General features: G+C 40.5%; 1 protein-coding gene across 5 annotated transcripts in view; it reads right to left on the bottom strand.

Annotated features, from left to right (window-relative positions):
• VRK3 (VRK serine/threonine kinase 3) overlaps positions 1-24817 on the bottom strand; it is a 140891-nt gene that overhangs the window by 22455 nt on the left and 93619 nt on the right. For 4 of the 5 annotated variants that reach the window (XM_075188798.1, XM_075188799.1, XM_075188800.1 and 1 more), the window contains exons 11-14: positions 22100-22232; positions 15302-15419; positions 8019-8077; positions 4212-4353 (exon numbers count right to left, since the gene is read on the bottom strand). In XM_075188798.1, coding sequence (XP_075044899.1) covers positions 4217-4353; positions 8019-8077; positions 15302-15419; positions 22100-22232 — 447 coding nt within the window. In that variant the 3' untranslated portion in view covers positions 4212-4216. Of the gene's footprint in view, positions 1-2586; positions 3621-4211; positions 4354-8018; positions 8078-15301; positions 15420-22099; positions 22233-24817 lie in introns of those variants that run through there. The other variant, XM_075188802.1, reaches the window with a different exon arrangement.

Genomic DNA, 24817 nt, shown 5'->3' with positions numbered 1-24817 from the left:
ATGGTATTCTTCCAGTCCAGTCTTCATCCGATCATCCTCTTAAATGGACTCTCTGTTTCAAATACATTGGTATCTGGATCTCCTCTAAGTTAGTAGATCATGTCAAATTAAATGTTGATCTTATTACTGACTATTTCAAACTTAAGTCCCACACTTGGAAACGCCTGCCACTGACTGTGACTGGAAGGATTAATCTTTTTAAAATGATAATGCAGCCTAAATATCTTTATGTGCTGCAACATTCTCCCATATATATTCCTAAAAAAATTTTTTAGCTCATGAACTCAATACTCTCCTCATTCATTTCGGGTGATAAAAGGGCCAGAATAAAACTTAGTACCCTATGTAAGTCCAAGTTTGATGGCGGCCTGGCTTTGCCTAATCTCAGATTATATTACATGGCAGCTCAGTTGTCACAATTGATTTAATGGTTGAGTGAAAGTAGTGCCGGCTCTCTGTTGGGTTTTATTGGTGAGCGGGCGGAGCCTCAGTTCACCCCATTGCAGGTGCTTTTGATGGGTCGGACTCGTAAACGAAATGCTCCTATCATTACTCAGGCTATTAGGATCTGGAATATGGCACATAAAATCCTTTGGGGGAAAGGAGTGGATGCAGATACTCCTACCTGAATTGCGTAAATTGAGCGGGGACTGTTTTTGGCTGCGTTTGGGGGTGTCTTCGTTGGGTCAGCTCTATGAAACAAATCGGTTCAAATCTTTTGAACAATTTAAAAGAGATTTCCAGCTCCTCAGAGGGCTTTCTTTTGTTATTTGCAAATCAGACATGCTACTCAGTCTCAGTTCGGGAACACCCCCCTCACATTGGTTACTTCTCCTATCAGATCCCTATTAGAGAGTATGAAGGGTCGTAGAGTTATTTCTTCTGTGTATGCGGAGCTTAACCATCATCAGACAAGTAATAGTCTATTACCACTTAAAGTAAAGTGGGAATCTGATATTGGCACAATTGATGAGGAGGAGTGGTGTCATATCCTAAAAAGCATAAAACTCGCCACTTCTTCGGTTCGTTTCCAACAAATTCACTTCTATATTTTACACAGGGTATATCACACTCCAATATCCTTGGCAACAATGGATAGGACTCGGAACATTAATTGCCCTAAGTGTAGTCAGCCAGGATGCGACTTCTGGCATTTGCTATGGGATTGTCAGGTGGTCCATACCTTCTGGAAAAGAATATGGAAATGTATTGTTGGGGTTGTACCCGGAATCCCTCCCCTGGAACCTAAGTTATGCCTATTCGGGATATCACTAGAGGATAATCTAAGTGTACCTCTTTATAAAGTTGTTTTCATAGCACTTACTTTAGCAAAAGTTGTCATAGCGCGTAACTGGCTTGCAAGCGTAAAACCAGATTACCACAACTGGAAGGCCTTGGTAAATGATACTATTACCATGAAATATACACTTATACTTTGAGAAGGGCTGAGCACAAATATCATGAAGTATGGTCCTCATGGTACGAATCTAAGCATAGACAAAGAAGGGTGGTTCAGGATTCTAGCTAGTAAAATGAGAGTGCCCCGTTTGGTTCAGGCTAAGTAATACTAATTCTATTAAATCTGCTCTGATAAACTTTGCAACTTCAAGTGGTACATCTGATACTGGTATTTGCACAATATTTATGCATTCAATTATGTCTGTATATATTTGTCTAGATAAATCTGGACCTGCTTCTCTCACTTTATATTATTTAGATTCTTTACTCTATATTTATACCCGCATTGATCTCACTTTAGGGCTTCGATAAATGGCTGACGCATGTTATGCAATGTTACGTTTTGTTTTTATTTTTCCTTATCTAATTTTGTTTTTCTTGTTTTTATACATTCCTCTTTTATATGTACTAAAACTCAATAAAACAGTACTTGATTCAAAAAAAATAATGATAACTCCCCTGTCCTAAGTGCCCAGAGCCTTATTCCAGCTCTGGAGATACTTAAGTGGGTTTTGCATTGATTCCATTGCCTGCCAGATTCTACCTTGCACTGGTCCCAGTCTCGGATCACTTTGTGGAACATATGGCTAGCCCCCATTGCACTGATATTATTAATCCTTCCTCATTTGCACTTACTAAGTCACCAGCAAACCCTTGGAATAGCTCTCCCTTTCATTTATAGCTGCAAACCCTCTCTGCACTGTTATTAATTCAAACCATTACCAATCACTGGGCACATTTAGTGCTCATACACAGTTGTTACAAAATAAATGTTTTCTTGCACATGCTTGAAGCATTTCACCTTTTTGGTGATCACACTGGCTAGTCTTTTGCTATAAGTATTATTTTATTGCATTTTTTGAAACACACAGTAGAAATTTTTCTATAGTAAAGAGAGAGATTTGACTGGTAATTTACATCTCATGACAATAAGGGAAGATACAATAGTGCGGTGAGGTGCTCATATGCTGGTCTGGCAGACTGATCAAATAGGATTCTGCCAACTTGTTTCGTAATAGTTAAACTTATTAAACAATGTCAGATACGTTTCCATGAAAGGCCTTTTGGAAGCATGTGTTAGTAGGCAAATAAGCAAGTTTGAGAACAGAAGCATAAACCAGTCAAAGGTCATAGAAAATTCATGTATTTTTATAACACAGGTCTGGCAACTTTTGTCCTACATTGCTTTAGAGATGACCGACTGTGTATTAAGTCATCACATCTAGGTTTTTCTAAATATTAATACAACCAAATTCCAGTAGTTATAAACCCTGACTACTTTTGTGTTGGCCCCATCTACAGTTGATGTGGCTCCGCCCACATGAGGCCACTTCAAGAATTTTTTCCAGGGCCACTTTCAGTTCCCAATCCGCCACTGATGCTAGGCAATGCTGACTATGGGGGATGCAAGAAAAAGTAGACAGCGTAAGATTTCTATTATTACAAGATTAGTGTCATTTACGTTTAAGAGAGTGTTGTAGTGGTACTGGTATTGTAGTGGTAAAGTTTTTACAAACTCTGCGTATATAGCCTTGCGTATATATAGCCTTGTGTGTTATTTATTTACCAACCTAATTTTGCATTGTTACATAGTTAGTACAGTGGAAAAAAAGAAATGCCATTTTAGCCTACAGGGAAAAGAAGTAAAAAATAATTCCTGAACCAAAAAATGTCAATCTGATACATTCCCTGGATAACCTCCTAATGTCCTCTACTATTTATAGCTACAGATACAATTTCTTGTAAAATACTGTAACAAAACCGCACCCTTCTCATGGCACTTTTGTCACCTTCTGTTGCAAGAATAACCAGATATCAGCAACACGAAAACTTCTTGTTTTAAATCAAATCTATTTATTGTTGGCACCACAATAAATAACACTTCTTCTGTCAGGATGACACCAGTAAGCAACCCCCTTTTGCTTGCACCTCCTGGTGACCCTACGGTTTACTAGACACAGACCAGCTCACTACTGACTGGCCAACTAGTTCAACATCAGTAACATCTGCCAAGAGCACAACTCAAGGTTAAATACACAGGTCTCCTCCCACAGGCTTGGGTGACTGACAGGCGACACTCCCACCTTGTCTTTAAAGGAAGTCTCCTCAGGTGATCTGTAACGCCTATTTAGTACAGCCACCCCTATCAGCTCTGCTGCTAGCTGTGAATACAAACACATTAAAGCATGTAAGCAAATCACATTTTACATCTACTTCATCACATGTCTCAGACCTGTACATAACTGAACCTAAGCACAGTGCTACACCCATGTATGACTTAATTTGCAGCCTTTTACCTGCAGACTGTTAGCTCCATAGCTAATTCCACTCTGAGAGGCCTGTGGAAAACCACTCCCATTGCCACAATACATATTACATCCATCTTTAAATTCTGTTAACTGTTAATACTGCTGCCTGCCCAGAACCTGTGATTGTTACTCAACTGCCTTACAGTTATTTAGATTTTCTTTTCTTGTCAGGTTTGACATAATCTACTGACCATGAGCATTCCGGAGTCCATAGTCTATAGATTTCTGGTAATTGTCTCATTCTAGTTTCACAATCCCTGCTTAGCAACAGAATAATCTAAGGCTTATCCAATGAGGAAGTAGGTCCTCTATAAACAAAAATCTATTTTAGTGTTTTCACAGTGAAGTCCAATGGTGTCCATCGACATTCATTACAATATTGCTGCAAAAAGTACAGTAGATATTAACTTATATTATGAAGACAGTAAATGGCATATAATGTACCTTGTCTATAGTGTTATAGGATCATAAGGCTTGATAACCATCTTCTGCAGAGCAGATGAAATGTTATTCCGAATCTCATCATAGTCTGGCTTCTCCTCATATTCCAGGTTCATGACATATTCAAGGTAGGTTTTCAGCACACCTACAAATGAAGTCATAAAAACCCTCTAATTTTTTAATGATCAGAAGAACTTTAATAACAAACAAATGTATAATCGTATGGTCCAACAAGTACAGTGAAATGGCTAACATGAAAAACAAAATTTGTTTTACATTTACATTTTTTACATTTGACTTACTACAGTGGGAAATAATTAGCCCTATTTTTGTGGACAGTTGATTCTAAAAATACCGAAGTGTAGGAGATTTATTTATTTCACAGGATTCATGAATCCAGGAGAAGAAGCCAAGGAACAAGTCAGGAGTCAGCAAACCACTATGGAGAATACAACAGGAAATGCTGGAGCTGGTGTGAACCAATACTCTGGCACCCTAATGGTGCCAGACTGTTGTTTAAATAGACAGCAGGAAAGGCTGATTCGGCGGCCAGAATCAGCTGACCGTCGACAGGACACCAGAGCAGTGCGTCCCGCAACGGGACACAATCGCACCTGCACCTGTGCGCACAGTGCAAAAGTGGGGCACAGATGACAGATAACAGTGCGGGGACGGCGCCTGACAGTACCCCTCTTCCCCCTCGCCTCTGAAGGGGTAACTTGACTCCTTAAAAACTCCCTCATGAGACAAGGAATGTGAAGATCTTCTTTGTTGTGATTTTAAACAGAGAGTTGTGGCTTATTTAACATTTTGTTTTGTGGTACTACAGATCTCAACCAGCCATGGGTTTTAGGGCATGATGGCACTTGTGGTTTCCCAAGTGCCAGAATACCAATGCCCTGGCTGTCATGGGTATGCTGGTGTTTGTATGTTATACAAACATCAGCGAGCCCAGACTGTTTAGGGCACCCTGGCATGGCTGGGACTTGTATTACCACAAAAAAAAATGGTGTCTGTTTGTTTTTATTACATTACTTTCATCGCTATTACCCTACTACCCACAGCCCAAGTAGGTAGGAAGAGCCCTAGTGATTTCAGCACTGGGCTGGTTATTCCTAGAAAGGGGGGGCCTGCTTGTCTTTTTCGGCGGACCCCACTCCCTAGGGAATCCAGCCCAGTACTGAACAGCCTGGGGTTGGTTGTCATTACGGCAGGGGGACCCCTGCCGTGTAGCCCCTTGCAATAGTGCCAACCACCCTGGCAGCTTTGCCTAGTGCTGGTTGAGTGAAAATCGGGGGGACTTCACAATTTTTTTTCCCGATTTTAACGCAGACAGCAGCATGCTGGAAGCACTAGGGTTAATAGTAGTCGGACGGGGGGACCAACTCTTTTTTTTTTTTAAAACATTTATCTATTTTTAAACTAACTCAGGAGAGTTTGCTTAATGGCTTGGTCGTTGGCAAGGATAAAGTGAACACCTTACCTCAGGAAATGCTATTACCGGGAATGAGATCTATAGGACAATCCCAGGCCCAGTGAGGAGGCAAAACCTCAGCTGCAGTTTTACTAAAGACGTCAAGGAATTCAGTGTAAGGTTTAGGCAGAATCTCGAGCGAGGATATGGTGAGGCATGGAATAGGGAGCACAGGAGGTCGTACAGACTTCAGGCAGCCTCCCTTGCAGGACGGACACCAGGAAATAACTTGCGCATGAATCCAATCTTATTGTGGAGAGTGCATCCTCAGCCAAGGGAGACCCAAGATGATTGAATTAATAGACTACAGGAGCACTAGAAAACTAATCCATTCTGAATGTAGAACTCCTAACAACAGCCGAATACAACAAGTCCTACTGATGACTGAGCCCTTGGAGGCTCGATTACCGTCAACAGCGGTTACCGCCAAAGGCTGTGGCAAAGCCTGGGTGGTCAAATGGAGTTCCGAGACCAAACTGGTGGAAATGGAAGTTCCCGGCGGATCCCGAGTCCAGGAAAGCTTGTAATGATTGTGGTCCTTTATGAGTAAGAAGGGTGATGGGCATTAGGACTCAGATTTTTTTGCGGATAGGGAGAAGAGGACTGGGATCCTAGGTTGACCTCCCTAATATCACCTAGGAAGTGACGTCTTCCGGCCTCTTAGGGCAAGTGGAGAGAAGGTGCCGGAATCTCCACAGTATAGGCACAACCGATTTTTGAGGTGCCTCTCCAGTTCTTCAGGGGTTAAGAGGGAGCGACCTATCTGCATGGGCTCTGTGGGTACAACTAGAGACTGAAAGTGAGGGGACAGACAAGCGGCTAAAAAAAAACAGTCATGCTCCTGCGTGCATTCTCTATGGCGAATGTCTACCTTGACACAGAGGGAAATCATATCATTGATGATAGTAGGCAATTCGCCGGAATTCAGTTCATCCTTCATCATTCAGACCCTGCCAGAAGGTGGCAATCAGGGCCTCGTTATTCCAACGGAGCTCAGAAGCAAGGGTCCAGAATTGGATCGAATACTGACCAGCAGTAAGGGATCCCTTGAATGCACTGTAGGACCTGGTCCTGGTTGGTCTCTTGCTGCTCTACTCTTGAGGCCAGATGAAACAGCAGCTCCCTGGTGGAGGGTTCTTCCTGTCCATTCATGGCCAGAGTATTCTGTCACGGTTATAGTCTCCGTAGAATGCACCGGCTGGTATTTACACAACTGAACAGGGAGGTGTGACTGGATCACTAATAAATAACTTATGATATAAATGTATTTAAAGGAAATAGCGCAGGGAGCTTATTTATATAATTGCAAATGTACTTATTTTTGATATTGTATGTATTTTGGTTACAGAAATATCTTTATTTCTGAGACCAGGGGAGGAAATTCGTTTTTTGTTTTAATTTTGCTAGAGGAACTGCATTATTTCTGAGGTATATACCTGATGCAATAAGCCTTTGTTAAGGAAGGCTTTTGTGTATTTTGGTGTAGGGAAATGACTTGTTTGGGGTTTTGTAAGTTTTCATTGGGAATGTGTACTCTGCAATTGTCTGAAGAAAGAACCCATGTTAATCTCATGTTAATTAGACCTTTTAATGTTTGAGGGTCCAGCACCTGAACGCACAGAAAGGTTTAATTAGACTTGCTGTTAGATTTCCTGTGTCTAAAACAAAATAAACAGGATAAGTGTAAATATTTTTAGCTTTGCATTGCATGTAAATCCATGTTTTGGTAAACATATTGCATCCTGTTTCTAAAAATAGCTCAGGGGCCCTCCTACTGTGGTTAGAGGGCATATTTGGGATAACGAAAGAGAACAGTGGCAAAGTAAGCTCAGCTGGTTCCCAACAACAACAGACAGGTTAGCATAGGAGGGCCATCCTGTCTCAGAAGGTGCGGAGTCTAACACATCCCGGTCTTCACCAGGGTCCCCCACAAGGAGGTATGGTCTTGACTGCGTGGGAGGCGTAGGTCGCGGTTCTACAAGTCAGTTACCAGTGCAGTGCTAGTAGACAGGAATGGTCAGACGGTCTAGAGTCAAGCCAAACAGTAGCGCAGTACACGGGAAGAACCAGAAGAAGCGTCAGGAACAAGTAGGGGATCAAAGCTAAACAGTCTGTGCAGTACCAAATCAGAGTCCAGGAGAAGAAGCTAAGGAACAAGCCAGTAGTTAGCAAACCACTATGGAGAATACAACTGGGAGTGCTGGAGGTGTGAACCAATAATCTACTTCTGCTGCTTTACCCCAGACCCCACAGCAAAAGATCTGATTGCAGTGAATCAATGTAATACAATCTTAAATAATGTCTACAAACTCAAGGGGGCACTAAAGCTGACATACCTGGAATTTTCTTCCTGTTAAAGCACTGTTTAAGGATTCCTGGAACATCTGTTTTAAACCTATGAAAATATATAATAATTTAAGCTAATTGTTTGTCTTATATGAATTTACTAGAGTTATAAAAATGTAGAATGTTTATTTTCTATAGTAATATTAAAGCTGCTGCAAAAAGGAAATCATACAGTGGTAGCATGTGTCAAATATTTTTTTTTTAACATACAGTTGTAGCATGAGTTAAAATGTCTTTTTCTTTGCATTGAATCATAATTAAAATTATTGACAATCAATATTATAGCAGTTATATGTAACAATCATGGAGGAATTTAATTAGCCATGAGGTGCTGCAATCTGTCTCCGGAACAGGCCGCAGAGACACATCGCATCTGAGTTTCCTCTCAAATATCCACTAATTTTCCCTTTGGTCAGATAGAGATATGAGGAGAAAATGAGTGAAGATTCTGTATTGTGCGTAGCCAGCACCTTGTGGCTAACTGAATTTTCCCCTCAGTGTCTAATAAAATAACCATCATATAATAACATCTTAATTCTTATTTGTTTGCAGAAAAGGCAGCAAGTTCACACTCCTGGGCGTAAATTTATCAAGATGCGAATTTGAAAAAGTGGAGATGATGCCTATAGCAACCAATCAGATTCTAGCTATCATTTTTTAGTACATTCTACAAAATGACAGCTAGAATCTGATTGATTGCTATAGGCAACTTTTCTAGCATTTTTTTTTTTTTTTAAAACATATTTTATTGAAAGGTTTTTCAAGTTTTAACAGCATATAGATTAGGACATAGATCACTCAATCGGTATAAAAAGTTATTAAGAACTTTGTTATTAACAAAATAAGAAATCAAAATTAGAAATGGAGGGGGGGGGAGGAAGGGGGAGAGGAGCCCAAGAAAAGGACAATGGAGGAGGAGGAAAATCAGATTGGGACAAAGAGAGGAAAACAGAGAAAGAGGCTAAAGGAAAGAGGAGTGGAGAAGCAGGGAGGGAAGGGAGAAAAAGGAAAAAACAGAGAGACAGGAAGTCAACCCGGTGTCTTAGTGAATATCAGACATTTAATATGAGATTTGATATTAAGTTTATGGTACCAGTATCTACCTCAAGAGATGCTTGATTGCTCTACTTCACAAGCCGCAAGCCAAGGAATTTGTTAGGTTGGTCATTAAGGATACTTGTGATATGTTCGCAACAATAAGTCTGCCAAATTCTATTAATTATTTCAGGAATCGCAGGGGGTTCTAGGTGTTTTCAGCTTGCCGCTATCGCGCACTTGGCAGCATTAAGGATATGGTTCACTAGTGCTGTTTCATGTTTGTCAGTATCAGGTATCGGCCTGTGTAGGAGCGAATAGTAAGGACATGGAGGAATTTGTATTGAGGTAACTCTAAGGATTAAATTATGTATCTTTTGCCAGAATCTGACCATCTTAGGACAAGACCACCAAATGTGGATCTCCAACAGGAACTGGAAGCATCAGGGAATATAGCTTTGAGATGAGTGGGGACTAGGTCCCACCTATAAAGTAGCTTATACGCATTCTCTTTAGTCCTCACGCAAATAGAGCTTTTAGCGATTCGAGTCCTGATATCAGCCAATCATCAATTTACAGTTCAATTCCGTTGTGGACCACTGATTCGGAATTACAACTAGTCTCAGGTATAAAATAAGATTACTGGAGGCAGGTATGCAGATAGGCTGATAGTAAAAAATCCAAAAATCACAAACAGCTGGGCACACAGAAAGCTGGGCACACAGTGGTAATACTGAGACAGGCCTGGATTCCCTCAGTGTGGATGGAAAAAGTGCTGAATCAAGAATAAGTACTCTACAGTCATGGCTAAAAGTTTTGAGAATGGCACAAGTATTGGTTTTCACAAAGTTTGCTGCTTCAGTGATTTTAGACCTTTTTTGTCAGATGTTGCTATGGTGTAACTGAAGTAAAATTACAAGCATTTCATAAGTGTCAAAGGCGTTTGTTGGTAATTACATTAAGTTTATGCAAAGAGTCAATATTTGAAGTGTTGACCCTTCTTTTTGAAGACCTCTGCAATTCGCCCTGGCATGCTGTCAATCAACTTCTGGGCCACATACTGACTGATGGCTGCCCATTCTTGCCTAATCAATGCTTGAAATTTGTCAGAATTTCTGTGTTTCTCTTTGTCCATCCGCCTCTTGAGGATTGACCACAGTTCTCAATGGGATTAAGGTTTGGGTAGTTTTCTGGCCATGGACCCAAAATTTTGATGTTTTGATCTCCGAGCCACTTAGTTATCACTTTTGACTTATGGCAAGGTGCTCCATCATGCTGGAAAAGGCATTGTTCATCACCAAACTGTTCTTGCAACAGTAACTGCTAGAGGTTTGCGAATGACTCTCAATAACTTTTTGAGACTTTAGAAGTCACTTAGCTTTAGATTAAAATTTGCAGAGCGTGCAGAAGCAAAGAAAAAAAAAATGTCTTTGTTTGCTAGTCGGAAAGTTGTTCCTGCTGTATTAGTTAGATTATTCAAGTTTAAATGATGCTTTAGAGCACTTGCATTCGTAACATATAAAATAAAACAGGTTTCTGTACACAACGTGTCTGAGGGGTGTGTCTCTTGTCAAGCAAACGTATCTGTTATTTATTCAGACCTGGTTGCATCTTCAACTCTGAATACATATTAATACACTTGTGTGCAAACTTCAGGCCTTCAATTTCCTTGGCATGCAACACAAAAGAAACACAGAGGCTAACATGGGGACACAGAGAATTACATGGGGCAAGGTGAGGAGTACATGCTACCCCCTGTGTCATCATTTTTCCCCATGTTATCCCCAGTGCTGTATAATACATTCATTTGTGATACATGAGGTAATTATAAGATTGGCCACAATTACTCCATTGACATCACCCTTAAGGATGTATGCATGTAGTAATGAAGATCTCAGCCACTTGGTGCATCATGCACCAATGATAACTAACCAAAAATAGGTAATCAGCATAGAAAAATACTTGCAAATAGCTTGTGGTTAAGGGGAGTACGGGTTAATCCTGGGTTCCTTTTCATACTTCCTAGAAGCTGTTATAATGGGTTAAACTCCTTATTTAGCTGAGCAGAGACAGAGAAAGAAATCCCTGTGGAAGGTATATAAGGTGGTTTCCCTCTCCTCCTGGTTTACCCTTTCGCTTCCTCAGCTGAACATACAAGTTTTTGGACTAGCTAGCATTTATTTTCTTACTCACCGGGAGGTCCCTGTGACACACTAGTCAGTGCAAACAGGGAAAAAGGGTAAGCTTCTCTGCGACGGTTTTCTTCTACATTTCCTGTGTCATTATTGTTAGTTCCATGCAGACACTTGGGTTTGCACAGTTTGCTCTGCTAGAGCCACTACCGCTATACAAAGCTCTGCAGCAATGGAAACCAAGCCCCCAAATCCCAGAAAGATACCCATCATATGTAATTTAAATGCATCGAATTCATGCAAAAAAAAAAAAGTATTAATTTAATTTGTGATGCATGTTTAGATACTATTATTATTTCTTCCAGAAGTATGGCTTCAGCGTTGGTGGCCAGAAGGACTTTTTGGTTGCATCCATGAGCAGCAGATCTACAATCAAATAAATACCTGGACATGCTTCGTTTTGAGAGCTCTTTTCTGTTTGGTTAAAAGTTTAATTCTATGTTTGAAATAATCACAGGTGGTAAATTCAATCACCAATCCGGGTGACATTGTTGTCAAAGGGAAGTCAGAACAAATTGCAAAGAATATAATAACAAATGCAATCTTTTTACTGCAACAATATGGATGGATCATCAATGTGGTCAACATTCATCTTGTGCCCTCTCAACAACTGCTGTTCTTACAATTACAGATAGACACAGCAAAGACAAGGCGATTTTGTTCCAAGAAAGACCTATGAAGACTCAATTTCTGGCACATCAGCTTTAGTTGCAACAATTACATGCGATAAGGATTTGTCTCTGTCTCCTGGGAATATTCTCATCAGCCATAGGTATTCTTCTTTGGGCAAAGTGGCATATGCAAGTCTTCAACTAGATCTACTAGCACAGTGGGATCTAAATTTGGATGATCAGACTAGCAAAGGTAATCAGGTAGTCTCTCCTCTTGTGGCAGGATCTAAAGGCATGTCTCTCTCAGAACCAGAAAAGATTATTCTTGACAGACCAGCTTCATAGGATGGGGAGACTTACTAACAGAGATTACACAAAGCACATGGCTAGAGAGCAAAAAGACCACCTGGGGGTAAATGTATCAAGCTGAAAGTTTTTCGGCGGGTTTGAAAAACCAATCAGATTTTAGCTATCATTTATTTAGTACATTCTACAAAATGATAGCTAGAATCTGATTGGTTGCTATAGGCAACATCTCCACTTTTCAAACCCGCCGGAAAACTCTCAGCTTGATACATTTACCCCCTGCACTCCAACATTCTGGAAATGAGAGCAGTTCGACAAGCAATTCAATAATTTCCTGCAACAGACATCTCAAGATCTTTTAATAAAACAGGACAGTAGTTGCCTTTATGAATCTGTAAGGAGGCACCAGAAGCAGTGAAATAATCTTAGAAGTAGCAACAATCATATCATGGGCAGAGAAACATTTGAGGTTCGTTTCTGTGCCTCATGTTGAAGCCAGAAACAATTCTACATCAGATTACCTGAATACATGTCAAATCATTCTAGGAGAATGGGTTCTGCACAAGAAAGTTTTCAATTAGTGATCAATACATTTGGTCTGCCTCAGATGGATCTGATGGCAATAAATCATACCACCAAATTAGTTAATCCCATGACAGAAAAATCAGAGTAGTGGGAATAGTTACTGTTGGAACCGTGGAGCATCTAACTAGGGTATGTGTTCCCTCCTTTTCTTCTCATTGCCTGCATCCTTCGGAAAATAAAAAATAATTAGTAGAGGTCATAGTGACCTTTCCATTTTGGGCTCGTCGACTGTGGTTTGCGGCCGCTTAGGGAATGCTTCTGAAACAGCCTTGGTCTCTGCTCATATTACATTTTAAATATACATTATACATGTTATACTTAATATTCTAATTATTTCTAATACAGTAATTGGTATAGAGCTCATTCTCATAAAGGACAGCTTTGTGGTTTTAAATTATTTGTGTAACGAATGCTCTAATATCTGGATACAGGTTCTGAAGGTATGTTTTCGCCTATCCAACTGTTGCAATATCCTAAGGATCCTTCTCATCACATTCCTATTGTCACGTCTGAGGATTTGTCTGTACGTGGACTGGGGTGTGTCTCTGGAGCTGCACGCTTGGCTACGAACAGAAAGCTGGCTGGCCTGATTATGTTCTTTTGCATGAGAGGGAAAGAACAGGTGCAGGTGGTGGTTGCTGAAAGTTCAGGAGATTACTAAGTATGAGGGGCACAGGAGAATGGCAAGAAGTCAAGAGCAGCAAGACGGAAATCAGATTAGCAAAGAAGTCCAGGCTGGAACAAGATTGCTTGAACGGACTGGAACCAGATTGCTGGAACTGGGCTGGAACCGGGATGGTGGACCAGAATGAAACTGGAATGCTGGAACCTGCATGCTAGGCCGGGAATGGAGCAAGAATGCAGGCTGTGCTTTCTGGGCAGCAGGAAATGTGTAGACTGCAGACTGCTAGGAACCAGGTTGGCGCCTGAGGAATCAATGTTGTACTGGCAACAGGTTAGGGCTCTAGGAACTCCTTTTATAATAACTGCTATCTCCTGATTAAAGGCTGTGGTCAGCTGAGCTGAAGCAGCACTCCGACTGGCTGAGAAGGATCAGGTGACTGGATCCAAGATGGCTGCGCCCATGCACTGGTTTTTGAGGGAACTGTGGAGTGGAGACAGACTGGGCAGCATCCTGGAGAGATATCTGAGACCAGCAGAGCCTGTGGACCGCAAGGACAGCCAAGAAAGACAGTGGAGGGGTAAGTAACAGGACCGGAGAGCCTGGTGCGTGACACATATACAGTATATTGCTTATTCCTGCAGACATTAGGTTAACATGCAATTGTATCTCTTTGCTCCCTATTGTAATTGCCTTCATACCTTGCTTAATATGCTGTTGATTTGTATGTTCACATGCCTTATTTCATGGTCTCACTGATGATATCCATTTATTAAATGTTTATAGTTTATATGTATGCATACACCTACATTAACAGTTTAATTTCTAAACAAAGTGGTGCAAAGACACATGTATAGAGTCATATAATCTGTGCTTCAATATTGAACTTTCGTTCAATCAGCTTGCGGTATTCTCATGCTTTACACCTTTATTTCATTAGTTATATTTTTTGAACACTGTGATGTTTAGATACATGTGCTGTATCTCCTAATCAGCGCTTTCAACTCTAAACATTCCTTTTGTCTATTGATGGAATTTGCATTGCCCTTGGATTGTCCATTTGTCTAAACTATCGCAATTGGATACGGTGTACCTGTTACTGCTAATTGATATTCTGAACGTTGGACGTTTGGATGGACAATAGGAGAACACGTCTTTTAAGCACTGAATTGTCATTTAGGAAGATGGTAATAGATGTTTGCTATCTTCATTATTTAGATTTCATGACCAATTGGTTCCACTAGCATACCATTATTTTTGTAATAAAATTGATCCCTTCTTACCCATGAATACTCATTATTTCATAATGTGAATCATTACATAGATACAGTGGTTTACCGTTGCTAGTGACTCAGGTGTAGCGCTGATTAGTGTTTATATTTTTTAAAACTATGTTTTACAGCACATCTCTGAATCAATAATAAGAATAATAAGACAGACAGTATTTTATAATTCCAGTGTAATGCAATTTGCAATTGTACTATCTCCACTGGCAGATGGACCAGGTGGAAAGCTGCTCACCAATACTGTCTAGAATAGAATAGAGTGGCCCATGTGAAGACTTGATTGCATTAAGATATCTATAAAGAGTGCATACATGCAGCAACCTGAAGAGTCAATTTGATATTCTGATCACAATTTTATCAGGAACAAATAGATTGTTGACAGCAACTTACTGAAAATTGGATGGAACTGCTAGTGTATGTTGTAATCGGGCAACTGCACTAACTGAACTCCATAGGATGTGGTCAATTTGCCTGCACAAGTTTGCGTGCAATTTAGACTCTAATCTGGCACAGTACTGACTATGTATGCATAGTTTAAGAACTTTTCTAATTTTACTTGAGGACTCGGACAACAGGATTATAGTACATATGGATCTAAAACAAGTATTTTTATTGCTCTATTCATTTGCCACTGACCTCTTTTTAAGCTCCATTATAGTACAAGCACCTGCTTCATTACTCCATGGTAAAGAACCACTCAGCCATTTCAGCATGCAGTATCCCAGGGACTCCAAGTCACTGCGGCGGGTTGGTCCTAAAAACAATCCAGTAAATAAAAGAAAGAAGGTATCACAATCAGTATACTTTAATGTAAGGGTGGTTAAGCTATGGAGTTTCTAACCAAATGAGGTGGTGATGGCAAAATCATAATTTAAAATAGGATTGGATGCCTTTCTTATAATAGTATTTGTAGCTTTAATTAGTAGAGGATATTTTGGGGGTGACAGATCCAGGGAATTTATCCAACTGCCATATTAGGAGTCAGGAAGGATTTTATTTTCCTTCCAGGGAGCCTAAATTGGTAACTGCTGCACTGTGGGGTTTAATTAATGCCTTCCTCTGGATCAACACAATCAGAATTTATCAAATGTTAAATTTGGTGGACTGTCTTTTTTCAATGTTACTAACTATATAAGATTGTAAAATATTCCACTCCATTTATAACAAACAAACTACAAAGAGGCCCCTGAACAACTCAAGTCTAATAACGCAAATGTGCCTTCTCTGGATTAAAGAATAGAAGCAGCAAGCTTGAAAGGAGCATCTTTGCTCAACCTGTTCTATGAAATACTGATGGGGCACTTTCAGAGTAAAGTGAACATTAATTCTTTATAGGTGGGAAGCAAACAAGGAATGCAGGAAACCTACAATCACATAATAATTTCTTTATTAACAGTTAAAAACAAAATAGCAGACTAAAAATTATACAAAATGAGCAAACATGTATAAGCAGTGTCAATTTTAGAGTAAAAATAGAACCAAATGAATGGAGTTCACATTTCTAAAGGACTCTTCTGCAATTTGTGTGCATGCTTCGAGAAAAGGGGGGATATAATCTCATGGGAACTCAGGAAATCCTGCAAGATTGCTCAGACCACCATAGCTGTGTATTTAAACTTCTCTTTTTAGGTCCAGAGCCAAAATCCCTAGGAAATACTCCACAAATTCAAAAGAGGAGAAAATAACCAGAGAAGAGGTGCTGTCAGTGTGAACAGCCCATTCCTGAAGGCCAACAATAAGGGTTGATGGCCAACAGATTATTAATGAATTCCTCAATATGAAATGTTTTTCCCTGGTAAAAAAAACCCAAAACAGACACTCTGTAATCCAGACTTATTGTTGGGATTACTACCAGGTAGTGTAGAAAAAGGTCTAATTTCAAGATTACAACTTTATACTGAATATCTTCCATTGTAATAAGCTCCTGAAACTATTGCATATAACTTTGTAACTGTAATTAACTGATCTATTTTAAAAGTTTGGTGCTCCTTTAAGAATCAGAAGGTCAACAACTAGCTTGAAAAATGTGAATATGCTGTCAGAAGATATGGAGGACAATACCAAAGGCAAAATAGAATATTCTAAAGAGATGATACCAGAAAATTATTTTCTATTCTGGTTGTTTGTGCAGGAGCTATGTGGCTGACACAAATAGCAGGCACCTAGCTGCAGGATCAGGTGCCTTAAATATCCGGTAGGGGGTTGATTGAGCCAATGAATGAAAGGAGGAACTTATAAGAGAAATCAGGCCTGCGCATGCGCAGACCCGAATCCAAGATGACAAGGTCAACCGGTCTATATTCTAAGCCGAATGAACATAGAATAACAAATGCATATCCATTTGAAAATTAATCAGATCGAATCCATATCAGTATCTTGAACAGCAGCCATAAAGGCAAACATGATGGGCCTGATTCATTAAGGAAAATAGAGAAAAAAAAGTAGTAACTTTGCACCGTGGCAAAACCATGTTGCATTGAAGGGGGAGACAAATGTAAAATAATGTGTTAGATTTATAGTTCAGGTAAGACATGTTCTAGATCAACTTGAAATTTGGGTGTACAAGTAAAGATATCAAGTATTTGTGTGCTACATGAAAAAAGCAGTCAGTATTTATGTGCAAAATAATAAACTAATTTGTACCCCTTGCATTGTAACATGGTTTTGTCCAAAGTAAGTCCAAAGAGACAGGCCCGCGGACACAAAGCATTGGTAATCGCTAGAGTGGAGGACATGCAACAGCATACTGATCTCCAAAAGGCGTGCACTACTGGACATAACCAAAGCATATGCCAGAAGGTGCCAGAGGGGGCATTACATTTGGGACAACAGGAAGAATTATGGCGTTCTAAATTGTGCAATCTATCCGGAGTGAAATACACTTCATGCAAAATAAAATGTACATGCTGGAATCGCAGACAGGAGGTTACCACTCTAGTGCCACCTACAACAATTTCCAATCCTCATCAGATATATCCCCCCAGGTTAATCTCCCACTTAGCCTTGAGCGTTTTTAAACCCTCCTGAGACACCTGCCGGAGTAGCACAGCATAAAATACAGATATTGATCTGCCCATACCCGCGGGCAAAGTTCTTCAATTGGGAGTTCACAGTTGAGGTAAGTTCCCACTATACTGATATGTCATGGCGTGCTTAAGCTGTAGGTAACAGAAAAATTGGGCATTGAGGATTGAAAACAATTTTTTTAGTTGTTCATAGAATTTCAGATGTTCATTGAGATATAATTGCCCCAGGGAATGGATCCCCTAATCTCCACCACATCACCGTTCCCTCAAGCTTAGCACACTATTGTAAACCATAATTAAACTACAAAGGAGTGCCTGGGTCCAGTCCCTCACCCTCCAGAAGGCCACGAGCCAGCAAACAGACCACAGAATCCGGACGTATAATTGGGGCCACCCTGCGTGACCTAGTGTTAGGAAGGAGAACCCGCAAGGGATCTAGGAAAGGGTCCTTCTGTTCGCCAAGGAAATGCCATAGGGACGCCCCTGGGGATATCCCAAGTTAAGCAAGTAGCTGAGAGGGCACATAATAAAGTCTGAGATTCGGAAGGTCCACCCCACCGGAGCCCTTTGACCTACACAGCTTGGTGAATTGAATCCTCGCTCTTTTGGACCCACACACCAAGGACACCAGATGTCTGCTGATAGTATGGAACACTTTAGATGGGCGGTACATTGGTGAATTTTGCAATGGGTAAAGATATTTAGGTTGGACATCCATTTTTATAAGATGAATTCTCCCCATCACTGTGAGAGAAAGCTTTTGCCAGGAATGGCTCTTATTCTTGAGGTATTCGGTCATTGAGTCAATGTTAAGCTTGACATATTCAAAAATATTCCCAGTCACCCATATGCCCAGGTATTTGAACTTTACAGACCACAACAGGGAGTGACAGGTGGTAGTGTCTTGCGGTGGTATCCAACTCAGAGGAAACACAGTGGATTTGCTCCAGTTGATCTTAAGACTTGAAAATTTGCCAAATTTTTCAACCGCCTCTAGTAGACATAAGCTTAGTAGTAGATACAGAAGATTCTGGGCCCTCTAAGAACACCAGCATATCATCTGCATGTAATGCTATACTGTCAGTGACCCTCCCCATCCTGAGGCCTCTGATATCGGGATGTGGACGCATAAGACATGCCAAAGGCTCAATTACCAGGGTAAAAAAAACGGGGAACAACTGGCATCCTTGATGAGTTCCTCTCCCCAGACCAAATGGGGAAGATATATATATATATTGACACAGATCCTGGCAGCAGGTGCTGAATAAAGTAACTGAATTAATTGTAGGATTCGAGCACCTATACCAAAGAGGTTCAACACATGCCACAAGTATTCCCATTCAACGGAGTCAAAGGTCTTGGCCACATCAAGGGTCACGACCACTGCCCTCTCCCCCACCGTCCGGGTCACCTGAAAGTGCATGTACAACCATCTGACATTTATAAGAGTGGACTTACCAGGCATAAACCCCATTTGATCTGGATGAACAAGCTTGTGGATAACCCTGTTAAGCCTAATAGACAGGATTTTCACTAGAATCTTTGCATCAGTTGTAATCAGGGAAATAGGGCAGTAGGAATCAGACCCAGGGTATATTTGACCTTGCTGTTTACTCCCTGTTTTTTTGTAGATCTTCCGGCTTCTGACCCCTGGCTTGCCCTGACCCTCCTTTTGCCTGATTCTCCTGTGGTTCATCCTGTGTCTTCAGTGTCACACATTGCACCAGATACCTTTCATTCTGGTCACTGCTCTTACCTGTTTCCCTTGGTTCTCACTCTGTGCATTCACTTGCTGATCTGAACTGAGCATGCGCACACCTGGACTTTTCAATACTTCCTGCATTCTCTTGACTGGCTAATTGCCTGTCAGCTCTGTCTATTTAAAGCACCAGCTTCTCTACTAAGGTGCCAGATCTTCCAGTCTCTTTACCTGTTAGGATGCTGTTCTCTCTGGCCCTCATCTGCACATCGGTATCCAGTGTTACCTGTTCCACGATAAAGACCTGTGGTATTATTGCAAGAGCCTTGTGCCTAATCATCGGTCCCATCCTCAAGCTATTCGCTTTCCAGGGATCTCAGTGCATCATTTCTCTGCAGTTCACCACTTCTCAGTTGGTATCCTGTGTTACCTGTTCCAAGATCAAGAGCTGCGGTATTGCTGCACGAACCTTGTGCCTCATAATCAGTCCTGTTTCCAGTTATTCGCTTTCTAAAGACCTCATCGCTTTAGTTCACTGTTGTTCACTTGAACCTCTTTGCTTTTACCCATCATGAGATGTTTCTTGTGCGACACCTTCGTAATGAGACACCTTTTTATAGGTCATCAGTTGTGGCTGAACCAGCTGGCTGTATTGCTTTCTAATTACTGATAGATTTCAACTGGTGTCTTGGCTTTCCATGCCTTTTTGCACCTCCCTTTCTTCATGTGTTCAATATGTTTTCACTGTGTCATTTCACATAATTACACAAATCTTAATTAATGGACATCTATGGTTTGAGTTCTTTACATGTGTGGTGTCAAGGTTGGCTTACTGGAAATAGATCCCTAAGCTCTGCTGAACATAGCTAGGCCCACCCAGGGGCACGGAGTCTAACAGGTAGGTAGTTTTCACCAGGAACAGGACAACAGCTGATGAGTCACAGACGTAGTAGCGGCTCTGGGAGGCATCAGTGAGAGAACAAAAGCTGTCACAATGAAATACTCTGGAGATGGTAAGAGAGGTACTGGAGCAGCGATAGTTCAACACAGGCCACGAACTGAGAGCAGGCTGGAATACACGCAAACCACAAGGAGAACAGGAACCAGAACCACACGCTGCAGGAAGTGAGCTTGAAGAACAGGCATCAGACAGGTGAATCCAGGAGGTTTAAATCGTGCTCCAATAATGCTTAGCCAATGAAAAGAGAGAGGAGGCCCAGAAGTGCAATAAACTTGCACCTGCGCAGATCTGATAATAGCTGAATGAATGAATAGTGTCCGACGCTGAAACATGGCAGTTTCCAGATCAATGAGATGCAGGTAACGAGACAGGTACCCGTTTGTGGGACCGGAGCGTTACATGCGGATTGCGAGGGTTGTTGCTGACATTTGGTGTAAATTTCACATTAAATATATATTTACTAAGAAAAATGTTGATGTTTTTATACTTATTTCACCCGCTGTAGATAAGGAGATAATTCATATCAGCAACATATGATGGCATTTAACTCAAATGTTATAACTGCCATGTTGACACATCCATTGACAAACCCTGCTTTATTTTTGTTCTTGCTGCAGCAGTATTACAGTAGTAGCAGTATTTGTTTTACTAATTACTCCACCAACTGCTCTCCCTGATTCTAAAGATAGGAATAGTTTCCTTCACCAAGTTAACAATACAGTGTTATGAAGAAATAATGAGGAGCGTACCAACAGTGCAGGAAATAAAAGACAGGTGGCAAACTAATATGTGAGATATAACATACTAACCTTCAATTGTAACAAGGAGCACCTTTAACAATCCAATGGCAAATTGAGCTATGAGGGATATTAAAGAACCCTACCAAATGGGTAATTTAAATGGTGATTTGTAGCAAAAGTGCAGAGGAAAACAATTAAAATATTTTACAATATTAAACTACGAAATTTCATTAAAATAGTACAATATAGGATAACAACAATGCTTTTCGAGGTAGCAAAAACCCTTAGGTTCCGATTTAGAATTTGGAGTAAATCCAGCTAGGTAAGTGTGATTCTGCACTCTGGCAAACCATCCTGCACCACAGAATGTGTGTGTGTGTGTGTGTGTGTGTGTGTGTGCGTGCGTGAAATTTAAAATATGCAGACAGAATTAAAAATAAAAGGTTGGTTAAGCAATTACAAAGGAAGAAACAATTGCCCACATGAAAATGCTGACAGGCTACATGCAGGCTAAATGCATTTATTTCTTTCTTTATTTGTATTACTATTTAGTGCCGGTGGGTCCAGCGGCTGTATAGCCGGAAATATGGCTACCACCAAAAATAAATCTGAGCAGTATATGTGTGCTACATGCAAAAGCAGGCAGTAATTACTCTGCATACAAAAAAAATTCCATTTATACCACTTGTATTGCAAATTTTCACCCTTTAACTGAACTTGCTCCTAATTCTAAATGACGGCCTTATTTTGGAGTTAGAGATAAAGATCAACCTGATGAACATGGATATGCTGTGCTAAATACAGCAATAAAATATCTTTAATGCCTGATGTATATGTTTCAAACATCAGTTTAAACTAGAACTGAATATCCATGTTGCCCAACAGACTTTACCATCGGTGCCATCTTCTTAGAAGTCATATTACAAAGTATCCATGCTGTATATCGGTATTGTAAAAAACAAAAATGGTCATCTAACAAAATACAAAGCAATTGTGTAGACTAAATACCTGCGCCTTTATGAACATCCAGGCTAATGAACTCAACTGTGCCTTCATGGGGAGTTTTGCTGCCTTCCCTGTATGCAACATGCTTTCCCGCAGGGCAATAACGATATGCATTATGGTATCCAGCAAGATAGACCTAGGACAGGATGAACCAGTTGCATTATTCATTTAGTATTTTGCCTGATTTAAACTAGAAGTTTTACATTACTCTTTCTTTAAAATGTAGCCTACAAACTTGTAAACTTTTGTACTGTGGTGTGGTGAAGCTAAACGGTCCAGGGCCTAAAAGGAAAATCTGGGGCAAACCCCAACTCATCTGCAACCCCCCCATTAACAATCATCATCATCATCACCATTTATTTATATAGCGCCACTGATTCCACAGCGCTGTACAGAGAACTCATTCACATCAGTCCCTGCCCCATTAGAGATTACAGTCTAAATTCCCTAACATACACACACACACACACACACACACACACACACACAGAGACTAGGGTCAATTTTGATAGCAGCCAATTAGCCTACTAGTACGTTTTTGGCGTATGGAAGGAAACCGGAGCACCAGTAGGAAACCCACGCAAACACAGGGAGAACATACAAACTCCACACAGAGAAGGGCATGGTCGGGAATTGAACTCATGACCCCAGTGCTGTGAGGCAAAAATGCTAACCACTTAGCCACCTTAGCCATTGTTCTATGATGAGAGGTGCTCAGAGTCCTGATTGGGCCCAGAATATCCACACAGGCATTTGAAGGTTACAGCAGATGTGGAAGCATCAGGCTGCCAGGACCTGCTCCCCAATTTGTGTGTGGTGACAGTGTTAAATGGTGGTGGCAATGCCCGAAAGTATGCCAAGAGTTTAGACTTAAAATGTAGCATGTACAGCAGGGCTGTGCAATGTGTTGGACTGGACCTGAAGATTTGGTGATTCTTTTCTTAAATGTACTAAGCAGCACAGTTGAAGAGACCAAGCACAGGATAATGAGTCCACATGAATGTGAATGTTCAATTTCAATAACAATTGCCTAGTGGAGGGTTTTTATTTGATTTAGTTACGGAAGTATGATTTTAAAGTAACTGTAGTGGAGGGGAATGGAAGAGAAGTATATTGGTGATGTTTCAATTTAATTTTTGGACATGTATGATAAATACTGTTTTCATTTATAATGTTACTGAACCCCACCATCTCTGTAGTTTCACTTTGTACACTATTAATTATCATCAGCTATTTATATAGCACCACTAATTCCGCAGCGCTGTACAGAGAACTCACTCACATCAGTCCCTGTCCCAATGGAGCTTACAGTCTACCCTAAAAACTTTAGAACAAATGAAGGCACAAAAGAAATGGGCAGTCCTAACACTGCAAACATAAACTACAAATTAGTACAGGTATTTTTTTATCTGAGAAGAAATGCAGTAATCTTTGTAAATGTGCAAATAATTGATGGTGGGAAAATGCTGACTGTTATAATAATCCAACCTAACTGATTTAAGAACATTGAAAATAAAAGTTTAGTGTATGTTTATAAATAGCAAAGTGAATGCACTTTAGAAAGAACAACGAAAAACAAATTGTTTTAAAGGTGATATATTTATAATGGACAACTACAGATAGTAAAAACCCTAATCCCATACTTGCCCACTCTCCCGGTATGTCCGGGAGCCTCCTTAATTACAGATAGGTCTCCCTCACTTCAGGGAAAACAGGCCATTTTCCTGAATCCCGCCAACTTCCTAGTGGTGGGTATGAGGGCCTCCATGACACAATTTGCGGTGAATCGTGCCATTTTAGCCCTACCCCCTGTCAAAAATGATGTGATTCGCCTTGCCCCGCTTTTCTCCATCCTCACACTTCGACCTCCCTCTGGGATCTCCCAGAGGCGAAGAGTGAAAAGTATGCCTACTGTTTCATTAAGACAACATAAACCAATGTAGAGAATGATGGGCAAAAAGACTCGAGTATATTAGTGGCTAGGCTACAAAAAGTGTAGTTCATAGTTCTACTCTAAAAAAGCCAGTGGTGATCCTTTATCCCCTAGCTACAAACATTCTTAACACAGCTGCATCTTTTCTTTTAACTGGCTTCCTATGGTGAACTAAAGCACTTGATTTTTATCAAACATTCGTTTAGTAATTTAAAACAAAATGTAGACCCCCTTCAAAAGTATAACAAGTCATAAAGCTGTCAGCCTTGGCTGCTACTAGTAAAATTGGGGGGGACCTGAAATCGCCTGGTTATAAATATGACAGCATAACCACTAAGACTATCTTCCTTTGTGACAGCAGCTCTAAGGGGAGCTAGTCATACATCATTACTTATATTTTTTTGTTTTGCAAATTTGATGTCTACTTCCAGAACAGGTTGCAAGCAGTACCACCATTCATGCAGGTGAGAAAAAAAGAGGGTAAAAGACGGTGTCTTTATTTTAAATACATTTATTTTTAACAGTGTGTCTACTATTAATATGTTTCCCTGGTGCACCCAGCAGATATTAGGTGCCAGGACATGCTGGCACTTGTGGTACTCAAAGCGTCAACATGCCCAAATCGCTTAATTGTGGCTTCGGCATACTGGGACCTGTAGTGCACCACTGATAAAATGATCAATTAATTCTACTGAAAGGAGGGGGGCATAGTGAGATGTAAATGTTTTGATTTGTGCTTACAAGTCGGACTTACATTTGACTATACATTACCCACTAGATGACTAACA

This window comes from Mixophyes fleayi, chromosome 10 (genome assembly GCF_038048845.1).
Source record: "Mixophyes fleayi isolate aMixFle1 chromosome 10, aMixFle1.hap1, whole genome shotgun sequence".
NCBI lineage: Eukaryota > Metazoa > Chordata > Amphibia > Anura > Limnodynastidae > Mixophyes > Mixophyes fleayi.
This window is presented reverse-complemented; position numbering and strand designations above follow the sequence as displayed.